General features: G+C 61.9%; 1 protein-coding gene across 1 annotated transcript; it reads left to right on the forward strand.

The window, feature by feature from the left end:
* The first annotated feature begins 7,541 nt into the window (after positions 1-7,541).
* Positions 7,542-18,027, forward strand: KLF16 (KLF transcription factor 16). The gene is made up of 2 exons (XM_028126025.2): positions 7,542-8,103; positions 17,152-18,027. Exons 1-2 carry the CDS (start codon positions 7,644-7,646, stop codon positions 17,451-17,453), a joined length of 762 nt encoding a protein of 253 aa, XP_027981826.2. The 5' UTR covers positions 7,542-7,643; the 3' UTR covers positions 17,454-18,027.
* Positions 18,028-19,859: the final 1,832 nt, after the last annotated feature.

The following is a 19,859-nucleotide window of genomic DNA, read 5'->3' on the forward strand; positions in this document are numbered from 1 at the left end:
AAAAATTTGGAGTCTGGAAGGGTGTTGGGGGAAGACTTGGCATCCTTCCCACCCCTGGCCTCCAAGGCCTGGCTCCCCTCTCCTGGGGCAGTTTCTCCTGTGTCAACAAAGAAAATCTATGCATATACATCTGATGTGTTTACACAAAACTTTGCTCCCTTTACCTGGGATCCTTTTAGTCAACATAGCCTGGAGAGTGCTCTCCCCGTTCTGACGCAGAGATCTGGGTCATTCGTTCTAATTGCTGCACCATATTGTCTTAGTACTATATTTATTGTTTCCTCTTGGTAGAAATTTAGGTTCTTTCTAGTCTTTTTGTAACAAGCAATACTAGATTGATTACCCTTGTACAAATGTCTTTGTATCCAAGTAGGACTATTTCTGTAGGCTAAATTCTTTAGTGCAGGAGTGATAGGTCGAAGTGCTTTTCATAGGTCTCTAAATGTGTGCCTGATCTCTTTAACAGGTCATACCAAATTGCCTCCCACCGAGGAAGGAAGGAGGGGCCTAGTGTCCTCCGCCCCTGATGCCTGATTTTGCAGATCTGGTAGGGGTAAAATAGTATTTCATTGTAGCTTACTTGTGTTTCCTAGAAGTGAAATGAAACATATCAATAGTTTTGTCAGATTTATTTATTTATGTATTTATTTTAAGATTTTTTATTTATTTGACAGAGACACAGCGAGAGAGAGAACACAAGCAGGGGGAGTGGGAGAGGGAGAAGCAGGCTTCCCCGTTGTCTCCACTTACAAGGGAAATGGCTCAGGCCAATTTGCTCCCAGAGAAGTCCTGGGACCCCGGTGGGGCTTATGCCCTGGGCTCCCTTGGTGCTCAGATAGCCTCTGGACACGGGTGCGCCCCGGCCAGACAGCGAACTCCGTGCTGCCAGACCCCAGTGCCTGAGCCTAAGGCAGACGGCTAACGACTGAGCCACCCAGGCGCCCCTGTCAGATTTATTTTTATGTTATTTTTACCACTCATACAATCATTTCAAAATGGGAAAGTCTGTATTTATTATAAACATGTACGTATTTAAAAGCCATTTGTGTTTCATATTCTTCAACCGTTTTCCATTGGGTTGTTGGTGTTATTGTTTACTAGGAGCACTTTACGTATTAAGGAAATTAGCCCATTTCCTGTTAAAATCGTTTTTCCCCCAGTCTATAATTTGTTTTTTGACTTGGACTGTGTTTTTTTTTTTCCTTCGATTTCTAAAAAAATTCATATTATTTTTGCTAAGCATTTAAAATCATTATTAGTCATTATTAGCTTTTTTCATTTATGGCTTCTGCATTTTGTGTCATGCTCAGAAATATTTACTCCAAGATTATAAAACATTTGATGTGTTTTTCTTGAAGTGTAATGGTTTCTTTTTTAAATATATATTTAAATTTTTGGTCTAATTTTGGAAAGTGCTTTTGGGAAGGAGTGTGGTGGGAACCCAAACTGCTTTTCCAAATAGGTTACCCCGACTCCATTTCCCACGGAAGCCACTCTTGCCCCTACTGACCGGGCTGTGTCTTTATCACATGCTGGGCTCTTGAGTGCGTGGGTCTGTTTTCAGACTCTGCATCGTCTAGGCTCACCTGGACTCCATTGTCTTCTTTGCTGAATGTGCCAAGACCCCGTCTCCCCTTGTTAAAGTGGGGAAAATTGTCCCCCCAGAATCCACAGCTGAGGACCCGAACATACTGTGTGTCACAGTAGTTCTGCATGACATGCTATGACAGAAAGGATTCTGAAACTTCACTGTGTGTCCCCTCCCCTGCCCTTGGATAGTCACAGCGTTGAGACTGAGTGCTGGTTGTTCAGTAGCGCCTGCCCATTGCACGTAAGGGATAAACTGAGGCAGGCCGTTGTGCACTGTGGGCTCCTCAGGCTGACCTGGCCCACGGGCTCTGTGCCTGGGGGGGTCACCTCTTTCTGGGTGGAGTGCCCCTGAAGGGCTCACCATCAGCCTCTGGGGTGGGGGTCAGACCATGCACAGCAGTGATGGGGGGAAGCCAGTGGTACATTCCAGGATGCGCCCCCCCTTCCTTTCTGCTTGGTATGGCCCATGGGCTAGGCTGCCTGGGAGAAGGGCCAACTTTCGGTTCTCCATTTTGTGGATTTTCCACAACACATGTGTTCACACCCGGCAGCAGCCTTCTCCTGCTGCTCAGCAGACCCCCGAGCATGTGCACCCTGGGCAGGGCGCCCTCGGCTCCCCGTGACACCTGACCTGGCACAGCTTAAGCCCCCCGGGTCCCATGGTCTGTGTGTGTGCCCTGGTACCCAGAGAGCCCTGGGGACACAGCCGGGCACAAGCTCCTCTCTGGGGGTCAGGCCTGGGACCTGGTGTGGATGCTGCTCACCCCGGGGCCGTGGAGCCCAGACAGGACTTCACGTGGGGTCCCCAGCACCCGAGGGCCAGACCGTCCACCCTCCTCTCCTTCCCTCTGCGGACTCTGCTTCCCCGCGTCGTCCCCAATAGACGGAGCTGGTGGGACCCACTCTGCTGCCTCTGTCCATCTCTGCCTGAACTGCAGGGCCCCGCGATTCCCGAGGAGGCTGGGGGTTCTGTTCCCTCCACCACAGTGGCTGTGGCTATGCGAGGAGCCGTTGCCCGGTAGGGCCCAGATGTGAGATGGGGCCTCTGGTGGGTGCCGCCCCTGAGGACCCTGAGCACGCTGACCTAAGGTGTGGGCGCTCCCGCAGGGCAGGTTCACGGTCGGGGTGCGGGGCCGGCCTGGGAGCTGTGGGACTGCATTGGAGGGGGTGCGAACCCAGCATCAGGGTCCCCTTCCATTTCAGAGCTCCTGTCTCAAGCCCAGTCAGTCTTTATGATAACCCTGGGTCACCAGGTTGCTGTCCCCACTGTCTCCACTTACAAGGGAAATGGCTCAGGCCAATTTGCTCCCAGAGAAGTCCTGGGACCCCCGTGGGGCTTATGCCCTGGGCTCCCATGATGCTCAGATAGCCTTTGGACACGGGTGCGCCCCTGCCGGACAGTGAACTCTTTGCTGCCGGACCCCAGTGCCTGGCACCAGGCCACCCACAGACCAGAGCCTGTGTGTCTGGAGCCCATGCTGGTGAGACCTGGGGGGTCAGGGCCTGGCTGCCGTCACTCGGCTCAGTGGGGCCGAGCCAGGGTACTACTCCCTGTGGAGACCACAGAGCCCAGTGGAGCACCTCTGGACCCTGTGTGAGAGAAGAGGGTCTGCAAGAAAGTCCTCTCAGCAGGTCGGGTGGAGACCAGGGGAGCCGGGGCCTGCTGGAAGCTCTGTGCCCTGGTCCTCCCACGGCCACGGCCAGTAAGGCTCAGTGGGGTTCCTTCTTTCCCCATTAGAAACAATGCAAGAGTATACAGACACGCTAGAGTCCCTAGGGGTATTTTTGGGGTACCTTTTTGGCAGTGGAATTGGTGGGTCAAAGGCACCACATTTACAGTTTGACAAGCAAGGGAGGGTAAAACTCCATGGTGCCTCCAAAATAAGCTGCTAATATCTTAATGCAGCTCTCATTAGAAATAGGACTCCTGTGTTCACTCTCCATGTCTGTTTTAAACATTTATTTATTTTATTTTTAAGTAGGCTCCACACTGGGACCTAACACTGGGCTTGACCTCATGACCCTGAGATCCAGTCCTGAGCAGAGATTGAGTCAGACGCTTAGGCGCCCTTCTTCATGTTTGTTTTAAAATTTTCATCTTGAGGGCGCCTGGCTGGCTCAATTGGTGGAGTGTGTGACTCTTGATCTCGGGGTTGTGAGTTTGAGCCCCCGTTGGGCATAGAGAGGACTTAAAAAGATATTAAAATTTCCCTCTTGGAGTACTTTGGCAGTATGGAGTCCCATGTACCCTTCACCTGGTGCCCCTCCCGTCGATAGCTCGTCAGAAGCAGGAAATGCACTTGTGTATATTTGCATTCACTGCACTCCAGACCTTAGTCCAGTCTCCTGGCCTCCTCCACTAAGGTCCTTCTCTGTTCCAGCAGCTGTGGAACCATGTTGTCTCCTTACTCTCAAAATCTAGGACACTTCTTCAGTTGTTCCTTGTTTTTCACGACCTTGACAGTTTGGGGGACTGCTCAGGAATTTTGTAAGATGTTCCCTCATCTGGGCTGAGGTTAGACAAGGGTTATGGGTTTTGGGGAAGAACACAGAGTTGAGAGATAGTAGAGAGTTGAGTCTTCCTGTCATCTCCCATCAAGGGTCCCTGATGCTACCCAGACGTCACCTTGAAGTTGACCTTGATCTTGACCAAGGGCTAAGGTGGGGTCTGCCAGGCCTCCCCACACTCAGGTCATTGCCCTCCCCTTCCCTGCTCTGTTCTTTGGAAGTGAGTCCCTGAGTCCAGCCTACACTTGGGGGGGGGGATTTATTTAGAAAATAGTTTTTCATATAGAAAAGCATAAAAAAGAAAGGACGCATGGCCTGTAATGACACGGCTTGGTACCTGCTGACATTTAAAAAGAACAAAGGGGGGGGCTCCTGGGGGGCTCAGTTGGTTAAGCCTCCTACCGGATCTCCGCTCAGGTCTTGATTTCAAGGTCCTGAGTTCAAGCCCCACATTGGGTTCCGTGCTGGGTGTAGAACCTACTTAAAAAAAAATTTTAAAATAAAAGAATAAAAGTAATAAAATATGCATGGGTTTCAAAAAGAAAGTCGAATGTTATAGAAAGTATTGCTAAAACTATTAAAACCAAATGTGAAGTCTTTACTGTCTTAAGAGAAGCTAGGGCCATCCCAGCATGTGTATACACATGTACGTATGTTCACGTATGTTCACGTACACACACACTCATACACTGCAGCCTTGGTTCTGAGCCTGTCCTGTCTGGGGCACAGGGGCCTGGGGCATCTTCCCTGTGGGCACAGGGCCCTGGGGCATCTCTGCTCACCTGTGGTCCCCAGGCCTGCCTCCCCTCCATAGCCAGTGACTGCCCCCTGTCCCGCTCTGGTCTTGCAGCCGGGTGAGTGCCCTCCTGACCCCGTGAGTGCCACCAAAGCAGGGCAGAGACAGGAAGAAGGGAGGGACAGGCTGCCACAAGTGCTCGGGCCACCTCAGTATTTCCCCCAAACTCTCTACTGTCTCAGCTTTGCCCACTTCTCCAGCCTCTGCTGGACTTGATTTCCTCATCTGTGAAATGGGGGTGACAACTCAAAGGGTCATAGAAGAGAGTAACAAAACAAGGCAGAGGTGAGCGTGGAGCCCCAGTGGGGTGGGGATCAGCGGGCGCTGGGGCTTGTACACACGCGGGCTGCTCAGGGTGTGAGCACACGTGTCCCTTGGGTAGAACACAGGCCCCCGTACAGGGGCTCCTGCCTGCAGAGCGGCCAGCATGGCCCACAGATGAAGTCCACAGGTCCGAGATCCTGATACTTGCTGGGAGGCATGTCTTGTCTGGAGCCATGCAGCCTGCTGGGGATGACCAGGATGGCAGCCCTGACCCGTCTACTCACACCCTCTGCCCATAGGAAGAAGGCACCTCCTTAGCCATCACCCCATGTCCCTGCAGCAGCCCTGAGTGCAGCCCCCTGCCACGCCTGCTGGAGGCCCCAGGTGGGGCTGCCTGTGGGGTACTTCTCCCCACCCCCTTCCTCCACTCGGCAGGCCCATGCCCACCCACGCCCTTTCCACCTGGCAGGCCTGTGCCTACCCACCCACCCCTTTCCTGACTCCCAGCTGCCCTGCCCTAGATCTTGAGCCCCTTGAGGGCACACTGTTGGGGGGATCGCTCTAGGCACAATAAACGTCCCTGGAAGCAACAAATGGGTGCTGGCCTCTTTCTTGTTCTGTGGCTTGCCCCCGTGCCGGGTGTAAGCTGGGCAGCACCTATGGGCAGTGGGGCGCCTAAGGCCCCTGAGGGCTGATGGGGGACTGGGGACTCGCCCAGGCGGCTCACCTCTGAGACCTTCAAGGGCACAGGGGGCATAGGGGGGCCCAGGCCGGCAGGAAATGAAGACTGCAGTGCCCGCCAAGTGCCCGCTTGGATGGTCCACGGCCTGGAAAAAGGGACTGGTCTGTCAAAGTGGCAGTACTTTGTCTGGGCAACCTTTAGTCAACACTGTATCTCTAGCCCTTCCCTGTACAGCCACGTGCAGGGTCGGGGTGGGGGGCCCAGACGGGAGCAGACAGGGGCAAGAGCCTTGCGGGTCGGCTAGGGGCCAGCGAGGCGGCAGAATGAAGAGGGAGTCGGGGATGGGGCCGCTGGGGCCGCCGGGGCCGGGGTGCCGGCCCTGTCCACACGCAGGCCGAAGCAGCTGTGCTCCCAGGAGGCCGCTCTGGCCATGCTCGTTCCCCACAGCCAGCCTAGGAAGGGGCGGGGCCGTGGTCGCCGCGGAGAGGGCCACCCTGTTGTCCCACTTCCGCGTGACCCCGGCCCCGGACTTCTGGCTTGGCTGACCCCGGCCATCTGCGCCCTCCCCATTGAGCTACCTGGCCCGGACGTCCTCGGGGTTTCCACAGGCCCCACGGTTCCCAATCTGAGTCCCAAGGATCCCTGCCCGGCGGCGGGGAGCGATGTTCCTAACCCCGTGTATTGGCAGGGCCGGAACGCTCTGCCTCGCCCAGCCCTTTGCAACCCCATCCGGCTCCCCTTCCCGACCCCCAGACCCCGCTCCTCTCCAGCAGACACCGACCCTCCCCACCCCTCGTGAGGTGCGCACAAGTGACTCCCGAGGGGGGCGCAGGAAGAGAAACGAACGCAGGTTCGCCGGCCCCGGCTGGGCGGGGCGCCCCACTCCTCCTGCCCAGACGCGGGGCTCCGGGAAAGGCGAGGGGACTCCTGTAGAAGGGGCGAAGGAGCGAAGGGGAGCGCGGTCCAGCAGGGCCCAGGTCAGGGTAAAGGAGAGGGGGAAGGGTCGCGCACGTGGCCGGGGGGCGGGGCTGGCCGCTTCCGCACCCTCACCCGGCCACGTGGGGAGCGAAGCCCTCCCCCATCGAGAACGGGGACGCGCCCGGGGCCAGGGTGGAAGCGTCCGGGTAAGGGGCGGGCTCCCGCCGGCCGCGCGCCCTGGCGTGGGGTGGGCGCGCCCGCGAGGGGGCGGGGCGCGCACCGAGAAGGGAGGGCCGCGCCGGGAGGGGGTGGGGCCGTCCTGGGAGGGAGGGAGGGGCGTGCCGAGATGGGGCGGGGCGCTCCCGGGAGGGAGGATCATACCGGGGAAAGGCGGAGCTTGCCGGCGTGGGGAGGGGGTACTCCGAGAAGGGCCAGGGGGTGCGCGCCGCAGGGACCGGAGGCGGGGTCTCCGGCTGGGGGCCCCGAGTGGGGACGGCGCGCTTCGGGAAGCAGGCGGGGACGCGCTCCAGGGCCGGAGTGGGCGCGCCGGGGGCGGCTCCTCCGGCCCAGACCCCGCCCCCGGCGGCCGCGCGCGGCGGGCCAGGCGGCGGAGGGTGCGCCGGGCGGGGGGCGTGGCCGCGCGCCCCGAGGGGGCGTCCTCCGGGCGGGGCGGGCCGCGGCCGCCCCCGCGGGCTCCGGTGCGTCAGGGCGCGTCAGGCGGGGCGGGGCGGGCCGAGCGCGGGCGGCGGCGGCGGCGGCGCGCGCCGGCCTCCTCCTCCTCCTCCTCCGCCTCCCGCACTCGAGCAGCCGCCGCCGGCCGGACGGGCACCGCTCCCGCCGCCTCCCTTCAGCCCGCTCGGCCCACGCCGCGCGCCCTTGCCCGGCATGTCGGCGGCCGTGGCGTGCGTGGATTACTTTGCTGCCGACGTGCTCATGGCCATCTCCTCGGGCGCCGTGGTGCACCGCGGGCGGCCGGGCCCCGAGGGCGCGGGCCCAGCCGCCGGCTTGGAGGTGCGCGCGCCGCGCCGCGAGGCCGCCCCGCCCGGGCCCCCGGGCCCTCCACCGCCGCCCCCCGCCGCCTCCGGCCCGGGCCCCGCCGCCGCCGCCGCCGCCGCGCCCCACCTGCTGGCCGCCAGCATCCTGGCCGACCTGCGCAGCGGGCCCGGCGCCGCCCCGGGGGGCGCCTCGCCCGCCTCCTCCTCCTCGGCCACCTCGTCCCCGTCCTCTGGCCGCGCCCCCGGCGCCGCGCCCGCCGCCGCCAAGAGCCACCGCTGTCCCTTCCCAGGCTGCGCCAAGGCGTACTACAAGTCCTCACACCTCAAGTCGCACCTGCGGACGCACACAGGTGAGCCCCGTTCTCCTGGCCCGCGCGCACGGTCTCCTGCGCCCCTTCCCCCTCCAGGACCCCAAAACTGCGTGGCGCGTGGGGGGCGGGGAGGGGGGCGCGCCCGGGCCGCCGCCGCGCCGGCCGGGAGGGCGGGGCCTCGGTGGGTGGGGCGCGCGCAGGGGGCGTGGCGGCCACGCGGTCGGGCGGTGCGCGGTTGGCGGGCGAGAAGGTGGTGGCTGCAGGCGCTCGCGGGGCGCGCGGCGCGACGGGGTCCGTGGGCGGAATCGGGGCTCCCGGCCCGTCCCCTCCCCCCTCGGCTCCGTTTCCCTTTTATTTCCTGTCGCGTTCGTGTCTGGGGAGTGGATGCCATGGTTGGAGCACGCAGCTCTGAGATGGTTTTGTCTTCTCCTCTCCTGCCTCAGTTTCCCTATCTGCATAGAGGGAGGAGGAGCCGCGTCGCCGCCTCCGGGGTGGCAGCGACGATTCACCCCAGAAGGCAGCAGAGCGTCTGGCGCGGGGGCCGGGGTAGGGGGCGCCCCACATGTTTTTTTCTTTTTTCTTATGAGTTTTAATAAGGCGGAGGGCGGGGCTGAGAGTGCGGGTCGAGGCCTGAGTCTGGATGCGGGAGGGGGGGGGCGGATTTGAGAGGGGCCCCTCGAGGGAGTCAGGTCTCCTCGCCGCGTTAGGGGGCAGGGTTGGGGGGAGGGTTCAGTGACACTTGTCACTTCTCAGTGCCCAGCTGGGGGTGAGGGGACGGCTAGGGGAATCTGAGGCCCCGGGCACAGTCGTCACCCTTACACTGTCACCCTCTCCCTCGTCCTCCTCGGGGTACCCCCCCCAGTGCTCTCCAAGCTGGGAGTTTGGGTTGGGGGTCAGGGGAAGGTGGGTCTTGCGGGCTGGTCTAGGCTTGAATATTGAGGGTGGTCTTCCCTTGGGGAAGGGCAGGGGAGCGGGGGGTGGGCATCTGGGTACAGGCGGTGAGGATGCACTTGGATTCTGGCTCTGCCACTTTCTAGCCCGTGACCTATGCTGGGGTTCAGTGTTTCACCTGTGGAAAGGGCTCGTGGAGTTCTGCCTTCTGAGGGTCACTGTGGGGGTCACGTGCAGCCGTGGCACTGCGGACACACTCCTGTTGTGGAGAGAGTGGGAGAAAGCAGGCTGGCCCTCGTGGTGTGGTGGGGATCCCGTGTGGGCAGCCCCAGGCCCCTTGCAGGGCCTCCGATGCCAGGCACCCTCCTCCCTGTTCTTCGCGCTCCGTCTCCTGCGCAGTCCCCATCCCTGTCCGCGGGGACCTAGAGGCTCTGCCCCACTTGCGAGCACAAGACAGGATACGCAGCCAGGGCTGACTTGGGGTGGGGTCTGCATTTCCTCCTGGGGCCACCATCCTTCCCTGAGCAGCCACTAGGTGTTACCCACATATGGAGGCAGTGACATCTGGGGTCCGTGAAGATGGAGAGGCGCCTCTCTGGGGACCAGAGGGGAGATTCCACTCTGGGTGTGGAGCTGGGGTCTGAGCAGGTCCCTGGCTCATTCTAAGTGAGTTTGCCTGTCTGAACAGCAGGGGTGCTGTAGTGGAGAGATTGTCCAGAGAGGGACTCCGTTTCTCCCACACTCTTGGGCTCCTATACCTGTCCTGTCACCAGCCCTAAGTCACTGTTGGATGGTGAGGTAGCAAGGGTCTTTTGGACTCCCCCAGTGTACTGATTTGGTTTTTTTTCTTTTCTGGGTCAGTTGAAGGGGGCAGCCAGGCCACCTCCCACCACAGGTCCCAAGAGACACGTCTCCAGGGCATCCTGGAGTCCTTCGGAGCCTCCATATGCCCCCAAGCAGTGGTGGCCGCTTCTCTAGGCCGGCGGGGGGGGGGGGGCGGGGGGGGCCCCGCAGCAGGATGTCAGTATTGCCATCCACGTTTTATTTATTTTTATTTTTTTTATAAAGAATTTTGTTTATTTATTTGACAGAGAGAGAGACACAGCGAGAGAAGGAACACAGCAGGGGGAGTGGGAGAGGGAGAAGCAGGCTTCCCGCTGAGTAGGGAGCCCGATGTGGGGCTCGATCCCAGGACCCTGGGATCATGACCTGAGCCGAAGGCAGACGCTCAATGACTGAGCCACCCAGGCGCCCCTTGCCATCCACGTTTTAAATGAGAAATTTAGGTTCACAAGGCCCAGCCAGGGTCGGGGGGAGTGACCCGGTGGAGGGTGCGAGTAGTGGGTGGGGGCGGGCAGGGTGCCATCCCTGATGGATCCCTAGCTCCAGTGGGAGCTGTGACTCTGGGTGTTCTGTCTCAAAGCTCTCCTTATAACATGGCCTGGGAACCCAGAGGGCACAGCTCCTGGATGGACCGACTGCTCCTGAGATTGGAAATCCCTGACTTAGGCACCCTCGGTGTTCTGTCTCCCGAGGGTTTCGGATACGTGTGTGCTTGAGACTGCTTGTTCAGTGTGTCTCTGCGCCCCCCTCCCCCCTGCCCCCGGACCACAAAGCCCAGCTTAGTGGCTGCGCAAAGGCCATTAGCTTTCCTGGCCTCTAGTAGAGGGAGATGCTGCTGTTGTACCTGGCTTGGGGGTGGGGAAGCCGGGCTTGCCCCGGGTGTCCCAGCCAAGGCTAGCTTGGTGTTGCCCTTTGCCAGGGATGGGCTTGGGGACAGATGTGATGAGAAATAATAATTAGAAGTCAGCTGGGCCATCCCCAGAGGGCCTTTGGGAGGGAGTCCCGCCTTCCCCTGCTTTGCCCGAGGATCAGTCTTTCTCCCTGTAAAGAGAATCCCAATCCCAGCCTAGCTCCATTTTACAGAGGAGCAGACTGAGGCACGGAGCAGGACCCTGGCCAGAGTTGAGTGTGGTACCCCCATTGTCCCCTGCTCCGCTTGGCATAGGGGGTGGTGCGGCCGGGAGGGCCACCCAGCTGCAGGGGCAGGGCTGTGCCGTGGTCCCCTGGGTCTGGCCTACAGCCCCAGCATGGAGCTCTCCTGTGTGAGGTGGGGAAGGACTTCGGAAGCTTCAGGAGAAGTTGACGCCGTTGCTATGGATACAGAAAGTGAGAGGAGAGATGGGGCGGGGGCGGGAGGAGAGACTGGCTGTCTACTCCCTGCTCTCGCAGCTTCCATATCCGGACTGTTCCTCGGCCCCAGAGTCCCTGGTGCTGAGCAGGCGGTGAGCTGTGCCCCTGCTGGGGTCTCGGGCTCCTTCCTGGCAAGAGGGAGCTCGGATCCAGAAGTGGAGCTTCTAGGCCCTTCCCCAGGGCACCGCGGATGTCATTCTCTGCGGGTGTCCTGGGCACCGTGGGGGTTTCAGCAGCATCCCCAGTCGCACCCACTCAATGCCAGAAACATCCCTCGTTGTGACAGTGACACGTGTCCCCTGGGGGAGTTGCAGGATCACCCCCAGGTGAGAACCCCAGTTTTACTCTAAAACCCTATTTCCTTAAGTTTGAGGAATATTAGGTAAGCATCTAGCATGTGCAAGGCACTGTGGGGACATCCCAGTCCCCGTGCCCTGACACCCTGGACCCTTGGGAGGGGGGTGACAGCAGCAGTGATGGAGGAAGAGGGCTCTCGGCTGATAGCATGGGGTCCTCTGGGGCAGGAGGGGGTGTGTCCCCGGAGAGGGGACTGCACCCTGGCTGCAGGGGATGGGGACGAGGGCCCTGGGTGTGAGTTTTGAGGGTGAGGTGGAGGTGTGAGGTGGGGGTCAGGGCAGGTGAAGGGTTCCATTTAATCCCAAGGGCAGGGTGGAGAGTGGGCAGGAAGGCAGGCCCGGCTTTGCAGAGGGAAATCCGTTTATGGAGCGGGGATTAGGGTCCCGCGAGAGGGGCTGAGGAGGGCAGGCTGCCCGCGTGGGAGCAAGAGTAGGGCAGCCGGCAGACCGGGTGCGAGTGAGAAGCCCCAGGGCACGGAGAGTAGGGGGTGGCTAGGGTGAGCCCTGGTTTTTCTGAGCAGCCCAAGGGGGCGGGGTGGGGGTGGGGGTATTCCTGGCTGAAGAGACCCCCAGGGGAGAGGCACTTGGGGAAACTGAGGCCCAGAGGGGAGGTAGCCACCACCCGCCCAGGGCCGAGAGGACAGCGGACCCTCCCGCCCTCCCCCAGGCAGAGCCGTGAGCTCCTCTGAGGACGGGGCGGGGGGGGGGGTGTCAGGAGACTGGTGGCTTATGGGGGGGCAGGGTAGGGCAGTGCCAGCCTGAGGGGGGCGGGAGTGGCCAGTGAGCTCCACCTGGCTCCCTCCTCCCGCAGGAGGGAGAGCTGCTGGAACTGGCTTCAGGTGCCGGTGCTGTGACCGGGCGGTGGGGGAGGTCCTCCAACATTGTGGGGGGTGATAACCACCCCCCACCCAGGCTCCCTGATAAAGGTGGCCCAGATGGCCCGGGAGCTGGCAGATGATACCAGTGCAAGGAGCCGGCCTCCCTCGGAGGGAGGGCGGGGAGTGGGGGCCACCCTGACTTTAACCCTCGCCCTGGTGCTGTTCCAGAACAGCAGGTCTCCCGGTGACACATGCTGTGGGGAGGGGGGGGCTGGGAGAGTTGTTACCCCTCACCCCCAGGCACTAAGAGCCCCCGGGCCAAACAGGCCAGTCTGGGTGGGAAGTGAGCCACAGCAGTGTGGGTCTTCAGGGAGGAAGGAGGGTTGCGGGGTTGCGGGGCTGCAGGGGGCCAGGCTTTTAAATACACGGTAGTGTATCGCACCTCCCTGGGCGGGCGGGGGGGGTGGACAGAGGACGAACACACCATTAGCTGCTGCTGCAGCCCGCAGCCTGAGCCTGACTCTCCGGGCCGTGGTCTCCCCATAGAGTACGGAGTGCGCACGGCATGCACACACGGCCTGCATGCCGGGCCTGTGCCGGCTGCTTGACAGTCGGGTGAGGGGGCAGATCTCACACCTAGGAGATGCTGAGCACAATGATAGAGAAGCCGAGAAAGGGGACAGTGGAGTGCACCAGTTGGGTGAGGAGAAGCCAGTCTTAGGGGTGAGGGTATACAGGGAAGGGGCAGAGTGACATGGGGAGAGTTTCCAGGCAGCGGGAACATGGCGGGTGAGGATTAGTGAGTGGGGCTGCAGAGAAGTCGAGGGAGGGTGGCGGGTCAAGGTAAACTCTGTCAGCTTTGATCTTGGGTCAGGGAGTAGCTCTGGGAAGTTGTAGGGCAGAGCACAGACTGGGTGGCTCAGCCACAAGCTGATGGGCTACTGCACTAGTCAGGCAAGAGCTGGGTCTGGAGATATTTTGAAGGGGTTAGTGATCGGATTTGCTGCCAGGTACCAGGCAGGCCAAGATGAGGGATGGAGATGGCCAGGAGATGCCTGTCTAAGCTCTGGTGGCAACAACAGAGCAGCTGAAAGGGGAAACCTACAGGAGGAGTGGGGGATGTGGGGGTGGGTAGGTGGTAAGCCTTGGGTTTGGGGGGGCAGGGCCCAGGGGGTATTTAAAATCACAGCATGGGGCTGCCTGGCTGGCTCAGTCGGTGGAGCATGTGACTCTGGATCTCAGGGTTGTGAGTTCGAGCCCCACACTGGGTGTGGAGATTACTGCAAAACTAAGAAATAAAATAAAATCACAGAATAGTGGAGCTTCCCATAGGAAGCGGACTTTGTAAAGCCTTCAGAGTAGCCAGCTGGAGGCGGACCCCAGGCCCTGCTTCCCAGACCTCACCTTCAACTTCTCCCCTTTTCTGTTGCACCTCCACAACTGTTCTTTGGGTTTTGTTTTTTTTTTAAGATTTTTATTTATTTATTTGACAGAGAGAGACACAGCGAGAGAGGGAACACGAGCAGGGGGAGTGGGAGAGGGAGAAGCAGGCTTCCTGCGGAGCAGGGAGCCCGATGTGGGGCTCGATCCCAGGACCCTGGGATCATGACCTGAGGCGAAGGCAGAGCTTAACGACTGAGCCGCCCAGGCGCCCCATTTGGCTTCTTTCTGGACTACTGAGGGTGTCTCCGGGAAGCCCCTGGCGCTCCCTGCCATCTGCTGCAGCCCCAGCCTTCCCTAGCTCTCCAGGAATTCTCCCTCACCTGGGCCCCTACCCCCTGCCTCTACCCAGTAGGTGGGCATTTGTGCAAGGGTCAGCTGCCCGACACACCTCCGTCCCTACCCCAGGGATGACCTCAGGAGGTCATGGTGAAGGTTAGTTGTCCGAGCCGTGGTCCTTGGCCCCAGTGCTATGAAGTCCAGGCAGGCCAAGCTGTCTTGGCTCAGGGACCACCATTACCCTGTATCAGGTCTCCAGGACCTCTTGGCCTCCATTTTTCTGAACCAGCATGGCACTGTGGTTACTCCAACTGTCCCCAGGTCACCTCAGCCCGGTCCAAGTCAAAAGGTCATGTCCACCCGCTCCCCGCCCACCACATCTTTCTCCAGCCCGGGTTCCAGTCCGCTCTGGAGCGGCCGGCGGCGGCACCTGCGGCCTCCTAAGCGCCCCCCACCCTGGCTAGCGGACTGTGGGAGGGTGACAGGGCCTGGTATCTTGCAGGCATTCGCCCATCGTTGTGGGGGTGGGAAGCCTGCGCACCCGAGTCCCCGCCACCCACGTGTGCACGTGAGCTCCCCGGCAACTGGGTGTGGGGCGGGGCTGGCCGGCATTCAGCCGGCAAGTCGACCCCAACCCCCCCCTTCCCCGTCCGCCGCCCCCGCCCTAGCGGGAGCGGGACCACGTGAGCGAAGCCGGCTGGGCTGTGTGGATGTCCCTGCCGCCACCGAGCTACGAGCTACGTGCGGCAGCTGTGTTCCCGGCGGCAGCACGCGTCCTGCCCCAGTGCGCGCTGGTAGCGCTCTTGCAACCTGCTTATTGCAAAGTGGAACTGCGGGGAGGAGGGGAGGCTGGGAGGCGGGTACCAGTCCCGCCACCGCCCGAAATGGGGAAGTGAGCCAACTGCGGGGCGCGCCAGCAGCGGGATGGCCCCCCCCTTCCCTTCTGCTTTTCCCCGCCTGCGCCCTGCAAGATGGCGACAGGACTGCATGCCCCTCGGAGGGGCATCGCTCCCCCAGGCACCGGGTCTGGCCTAGAGCCAGCAGCCCCGCCCCCCAAACCGGACTCCCCTCCCCCAGACTGCAACCCTGGGGGCTTGTCACATCCAAGCACTCCACCGTCCGGGTGGGGCGGGGGTCCTTTCCCAGGCTGTTTTGAGCTCTGTGGTTCTGTAGAGGATGTCTCTGCTGAGATCCCTCCCCCTGCCTTTGGGATTGTTTCAGGGAAGGGTGCAGCCCCAGAGATTTGCGGTCTGCGAGGTCTTGGGTTACAGATGTGTAACCCCCCCTCCCCTCGGGGTAGGTGACTCTAGCACACCTGGATTCACAGCCTTCTGGGGCATGCCCACCTGCAGGTGTGAGAAACCCACAAGAAATCTTCATGGGGGGGCTTGCTGGACCCCACCTCCTCCTTTGGTTTTGGGCTGACCGGCAAGGAGGGATGGGGCAGGGGAGGTTTTAGTCTGGCTCTCTCCTGGGCCGTGGGTGATGGCAGGAACCCCCTCTGCCTCTCCTGACTCCTACCTCCTCCCAGCCCTTCACCCCAGGACAGTCCCTTAGCTTTCAGAGCAGAGATGTTCCTGGCTCCCCCCACAGCCACACGCCTGTCCCGTGGTCCTTCCTGCCGGCTCCTGGTTACCTCTCTGTACTGGGCCACCATCGGTCCTGTTTGGGGGGCCTTTCTCAGACCCCAGGCCATGCACCCCTCTTCTGGGTGTGTTCCCTGACACAGGGTCAGCCTGAATCACCACAGTGCCTAGCCTCGGCCCGGTGTGTAACCCAGGAGGTGACCACCCTGACCCCGCTGTGGCTGCCCCCGAGTCCAGCCCTCTCCCTTTGTACCCGGAGCTCTATCCAGTGCCACAAAGGGTGTCACACAGGGGTGTGGGCGCCACGGCTCACGTGCCCACATTCTATCCACACCCCCACCACACACACACACCCTCCAGAACTCCTGGACGAAACAAGGGCTGGGGAGTCCAGGGTCCCAGGTACCCGGCGCAGGGCGCAGGGGTGCAAGCTCCGGGATCCTCACGGCCCCTTGGCCTGGGGCGTGGCGGGGGTCCAGGGTGGACCCAGCCTAAAGGTGGGGCCCTCGGCGCTCCCGGGAGATGCTGACCACGTTCGCTGGGGGGTCGAGCTGAACCGTTCTGGGGCCGACACCCCAGACCGAAGGGGTGGGTGCGAACAGGCGCTTGGGGTTGGCGGCGGCTGGTCGGGGCAGGATGGGCGAGGCCAGCCTGGGAGGTGGGAGGGGTCTGCGGAGGAAGTTGCCGGGTGGCGGCCCGCCCCTCCCCTCCCTGTCCGTTCCGCGGGGGCGGGGTGAGGCCGGTGGCCGCAGCCTCCAGGCCCTCCCCTTCCCGGCAGCGCTGTGACCTGAGGGGGGCCGTCTCTGCCAGGGCCTCGTACCCTTCCCCACCCTCTGCCGGGCTTGGGGCTGCAGGTGGCCCTGGGGGGCCCTTCACATGTCCCTCTACCTCTAGAGGGGCCACAAGGGTCATTGGGTGGACCGGGCATGGGAATCTGCCCAGACGCCACCCCATACACACCGACTTTGCGCCCCGGGTGGTCATTTTCAAAAGGTGAGGGTTACTGGGGTCGCGAGCACCTGGGAGCCTCTGATATGCTCCCCCCCCCCCCCCCCGGCCCAGCGGAGGTGGGGACAGGATCCATTTGCATAGGAAGAAGCCCCTGCAAAGCCCAGCATGCCTTGGGAGCGGGCGCGCGCGCGTGTGTGTGTGTGTGTGTGCGCGCGTGTGTGTGTGTGTGCGTGTTCTATACACCAGGAGATCTGTCTCCGAGGCGGTGCCGTGGGAGTGGGGGCGGGCCTGGTAGAGCTCAGCCTCTGCGGGTTCTACTTTTAACCCACAGAAACTGCTCCTGGAATTACTACAAGTTCCTAGGAAATAAAGGGCAGGAGTGTTCATTAGGGGCTTCGTGAAATGAGTGGGGGTTTTCTTTTGCACCTTTACACGTTTTAAATTCACATCCAGAATCCCGCCTCTAGAACCAGGTGGGCGGGTGGGGTGGGGGCGGGGAGACACATGACCAGGATCCTGTGGGTGGCCCCAAGCGCTGACTGCTTCTGTCTGCCCTCTGCCCTCTCTGCCCAGGCGAACGCCCCTTTGCCTGTGACTGGCCGGGCTGCGACAAGAAGTTCGCGCGCTCCGACGAGCTGGCCCGCCACCACCGGACGCACACCGGCGAGAAGCGCTTTCCCTGCCCGCTCTGCTCCAAGCGCTTCACCCGGAGCGACCACCTGACCAAGCACGCGCGCCGCCACCCCGGCTTCCGTCCGGAACTGCTCCGGCGCCCGGGCGCCCGCAGCACCTCGCCCAGCGACTCGCTGCCCTGCAGTCTGGCGGGCAGCCCCGCGCCCAGCCCCGCGCCCAGCCCGGCCCCCTCTGGCCTGTAGGGCCCTAGTCCAGCCCACCCTGCCGCACCCCTGCTGGGCCTGGGCATGGAGCACCAGCAAAACGCCTGCTGTCCGCAGCCAGGGGCGGGCCACGGACGACAGCCAGCGTCCCCGACACTGGACCGGGGGTGGCCCTTGGGAGGGGTGGCTGGGGCCCGCGTCTGTAAATAGCCATGTTGGATAACTCTCTTCCCATGTGTTAAACAGGAACCCCGGGTGGGCGGCCAGCAGGCGCTCCCCTCCCCCCATGGCCACCTCCCTGCTTTGGAGAGGGTGGATCTGGGGGGAGCGGCCCAGGAAAGGGGCACCTAACCAGTGCTCAGACTCTGCCCCCCCAGCCCCCCTCTCCAGGTTGGGATGATGTGTGCAAAGAGCCATAGATGAACCAGGGGTTACCCCGGCACCCCCCCCACCCTGCCCGGGGCCCCTCACCCCACTGAAAGCCATTGGAGATGTTCAGGGAACTGGGGTGCGGCCCCAGCCGCCCCCATCCGGGTACTCAATCTCAGGTGTCCACAGGTTCTGCCCTGCCACCCAGCTCCCCAGCAGTGGGGGCAGGGTGGAAAGGGGGGAGGCAGGGAGGGGGGGAGGCAGGGAGGGGGGAAGGCGGTAGGGTCCAGGTTTTGCTCCCAAGACTGGGATAGGGAGGGGGAGAAACGGGTTCTTCCAAAGACCGTGTTGACTCACATGGGGGAGAGGTGCGTAACGCAGGCTGCCGCTGGGGCAAAGGCCTCCTTATTTATTTTCCTCTGTCTCTGCTGGTGGCAAGGAGGGGGGCAGTGAGCTGCCCCTCTCTGGGTGGGTGTGTGAGTGTGTGAGTGAGGACTGCTCCTGTCAGAGTCAAGTCCCCAACTTTGGCCTTCCACAGCATCGTGTGACAATCAGTCAATCCCTCCTGTTTGGGACCATGACAGCCATCGAGCATAAGGCACCCCTTCCCTGCAGGTGGAGGTGTGGGGGCCAGCTCCATCCTGCCACCAGCCCTTCCTCCCGGCAGGTACCCCTGGTCACGTGGCCCCTGGACCAGAGGTTGGGGTCCTGCTTGCAAAGGCAGGAAGCATGAGGGCTGACGCCCGCACCCCACGGGATAGCTCGTTTTTTTGGACCGGGTAGAATATTTTTTCAGGCACCAATCCCTTTCTTGACCTGGGCCCCGCGGGTGGTCCGTTGTCCTCAGGGGGTGTGGGTGTTGGGGGGAAGGTCTGCGTGATCTGAACTTAGGGTAGGGAGGGGTAGGTGCTGTGTCCTCTCCTGGCGTATTCCCCACTGTGGCTTTGGTTGGGTTTCATTTTGGACAGGGACCGAGGACCCCCGCCCTAGCATGGGAGAGGATCCAGGCTCCCTGTCCCAAGACCCTGAAAGGACCCTGTGTCCCACTATTGGCTGCAGGAGGTTTGTGACACCAATGTGTGTTCCAGAACCTTCCTGTCTCCCCATCGGGGGCTCGGGTTTTGGATGGCGTTGTGGACCAGACCCAGCCTGGCAGGATCCAGGGATGGGTACTGGGCGTCCTGGGGAGGAGGCCAGGGAAGCCCTTCTGGAGCTGGAGTGGGAAGGGTCCTCTCGCCCCAGTCTCCGGGCAGATCCTTTCCAGGCTGGTCCATCTGTACCCTAAACCCTCTTTTCCAGCAGTGTTGGTGAGATGCCTTAGTCTGTGAGGGCAGGCTGGGGTCCCATTTTCCCCTAAGTCTTTATGGACGTCCTCTTGATTGTCCTATCCCTGGCTGGTGCCTCTGCACAGGAGGTGGACGGTGGGTCTGAGGGCCCAGGAAGCTGCGGACTCCTCCCCGGCCCCTCCGCAGTGTCCAGGGGCCTGGAGAGACCGGTGCCCCTCCTCCCCCAAGGAGCTCGAGGTCATTGGGACCTGGTTCCAGCCACTTAGCTGTGGCATCTCAAGGAGGGGGTGAGGGGGGAGGGCCCCGAGGGACTTGTGCTTTCAGGGGGCGCCCCCACTTCCCCCTGTCCTGCCTGGCCTCTTCCTTGTATTTAATTAAACAAGCCCTTTTTTAAACCCGACTCTGGTGCCTGCGTGGTTTTTCCCCACCTCTGGCCTTCAGCCGGCCCGCCGAGTGCCTGTGTCCCCCTCAATAGTGTAGCCCCCAGGTCACCAGCCTCCGGCTGGGGGCCCTGAAAAGACCCCACTAGCTGGGACACGAGATAACGCTCCCTCGGCCCTAAGGCCTGGGGAGGGGGCTGCTGCCCCGCGTCACCCACGCCCCGCGCAGCGGCGCCCCCTCCTTCCCGCTCCGTTACCCGGCAACGGAGGCGCGGTGACACGGCGCCCGGGGGCGTCCGGCGCCCGCCCCCTTCCGGCTCCGGGAGCAGGGGGGCGGCCGTGCCCCTGGGGCTGCTGGTGGGCGTGACAGCGCTCGTCCCCAGGGGGTCCCCGGACCCCGCTGTCTCCGC

Source organism: Eumetopias jubatus, unplaced genomic scaffold, assembly GCF_037043125.1.
Source record: "Eumetopias jubatus isolate StellerSeaLion01/CBP00866 unplaced genomic scaffold, mEumJub1_p1.0 scaffold_1, whole genome shotgun sequence".
Taxonomy (NCBI): Eukaryota; Metazoa; Chordata; class Mammalia; order Carnivora; family Otariidae; genus Eumetopias; species Eumetopias jubatus.

Bases quoted from the DNA above. Each gene is read 5' to 3' on its own strand.
- KLF16 (XM_028126025.2), top strand. From the start codon at position 7,644: ATGTCGGCGGCCGTGGCGTGCGTGGATTACTTTGCTGCCGACGTGCTC. The intron at 8,104-17,151 runs GTGAGCCCCGTT...CTCTCTGCCCAG, and splicing joins GCACCTGCGGACGCACACAG to GCGAACGCCCCTTTGCCTGT.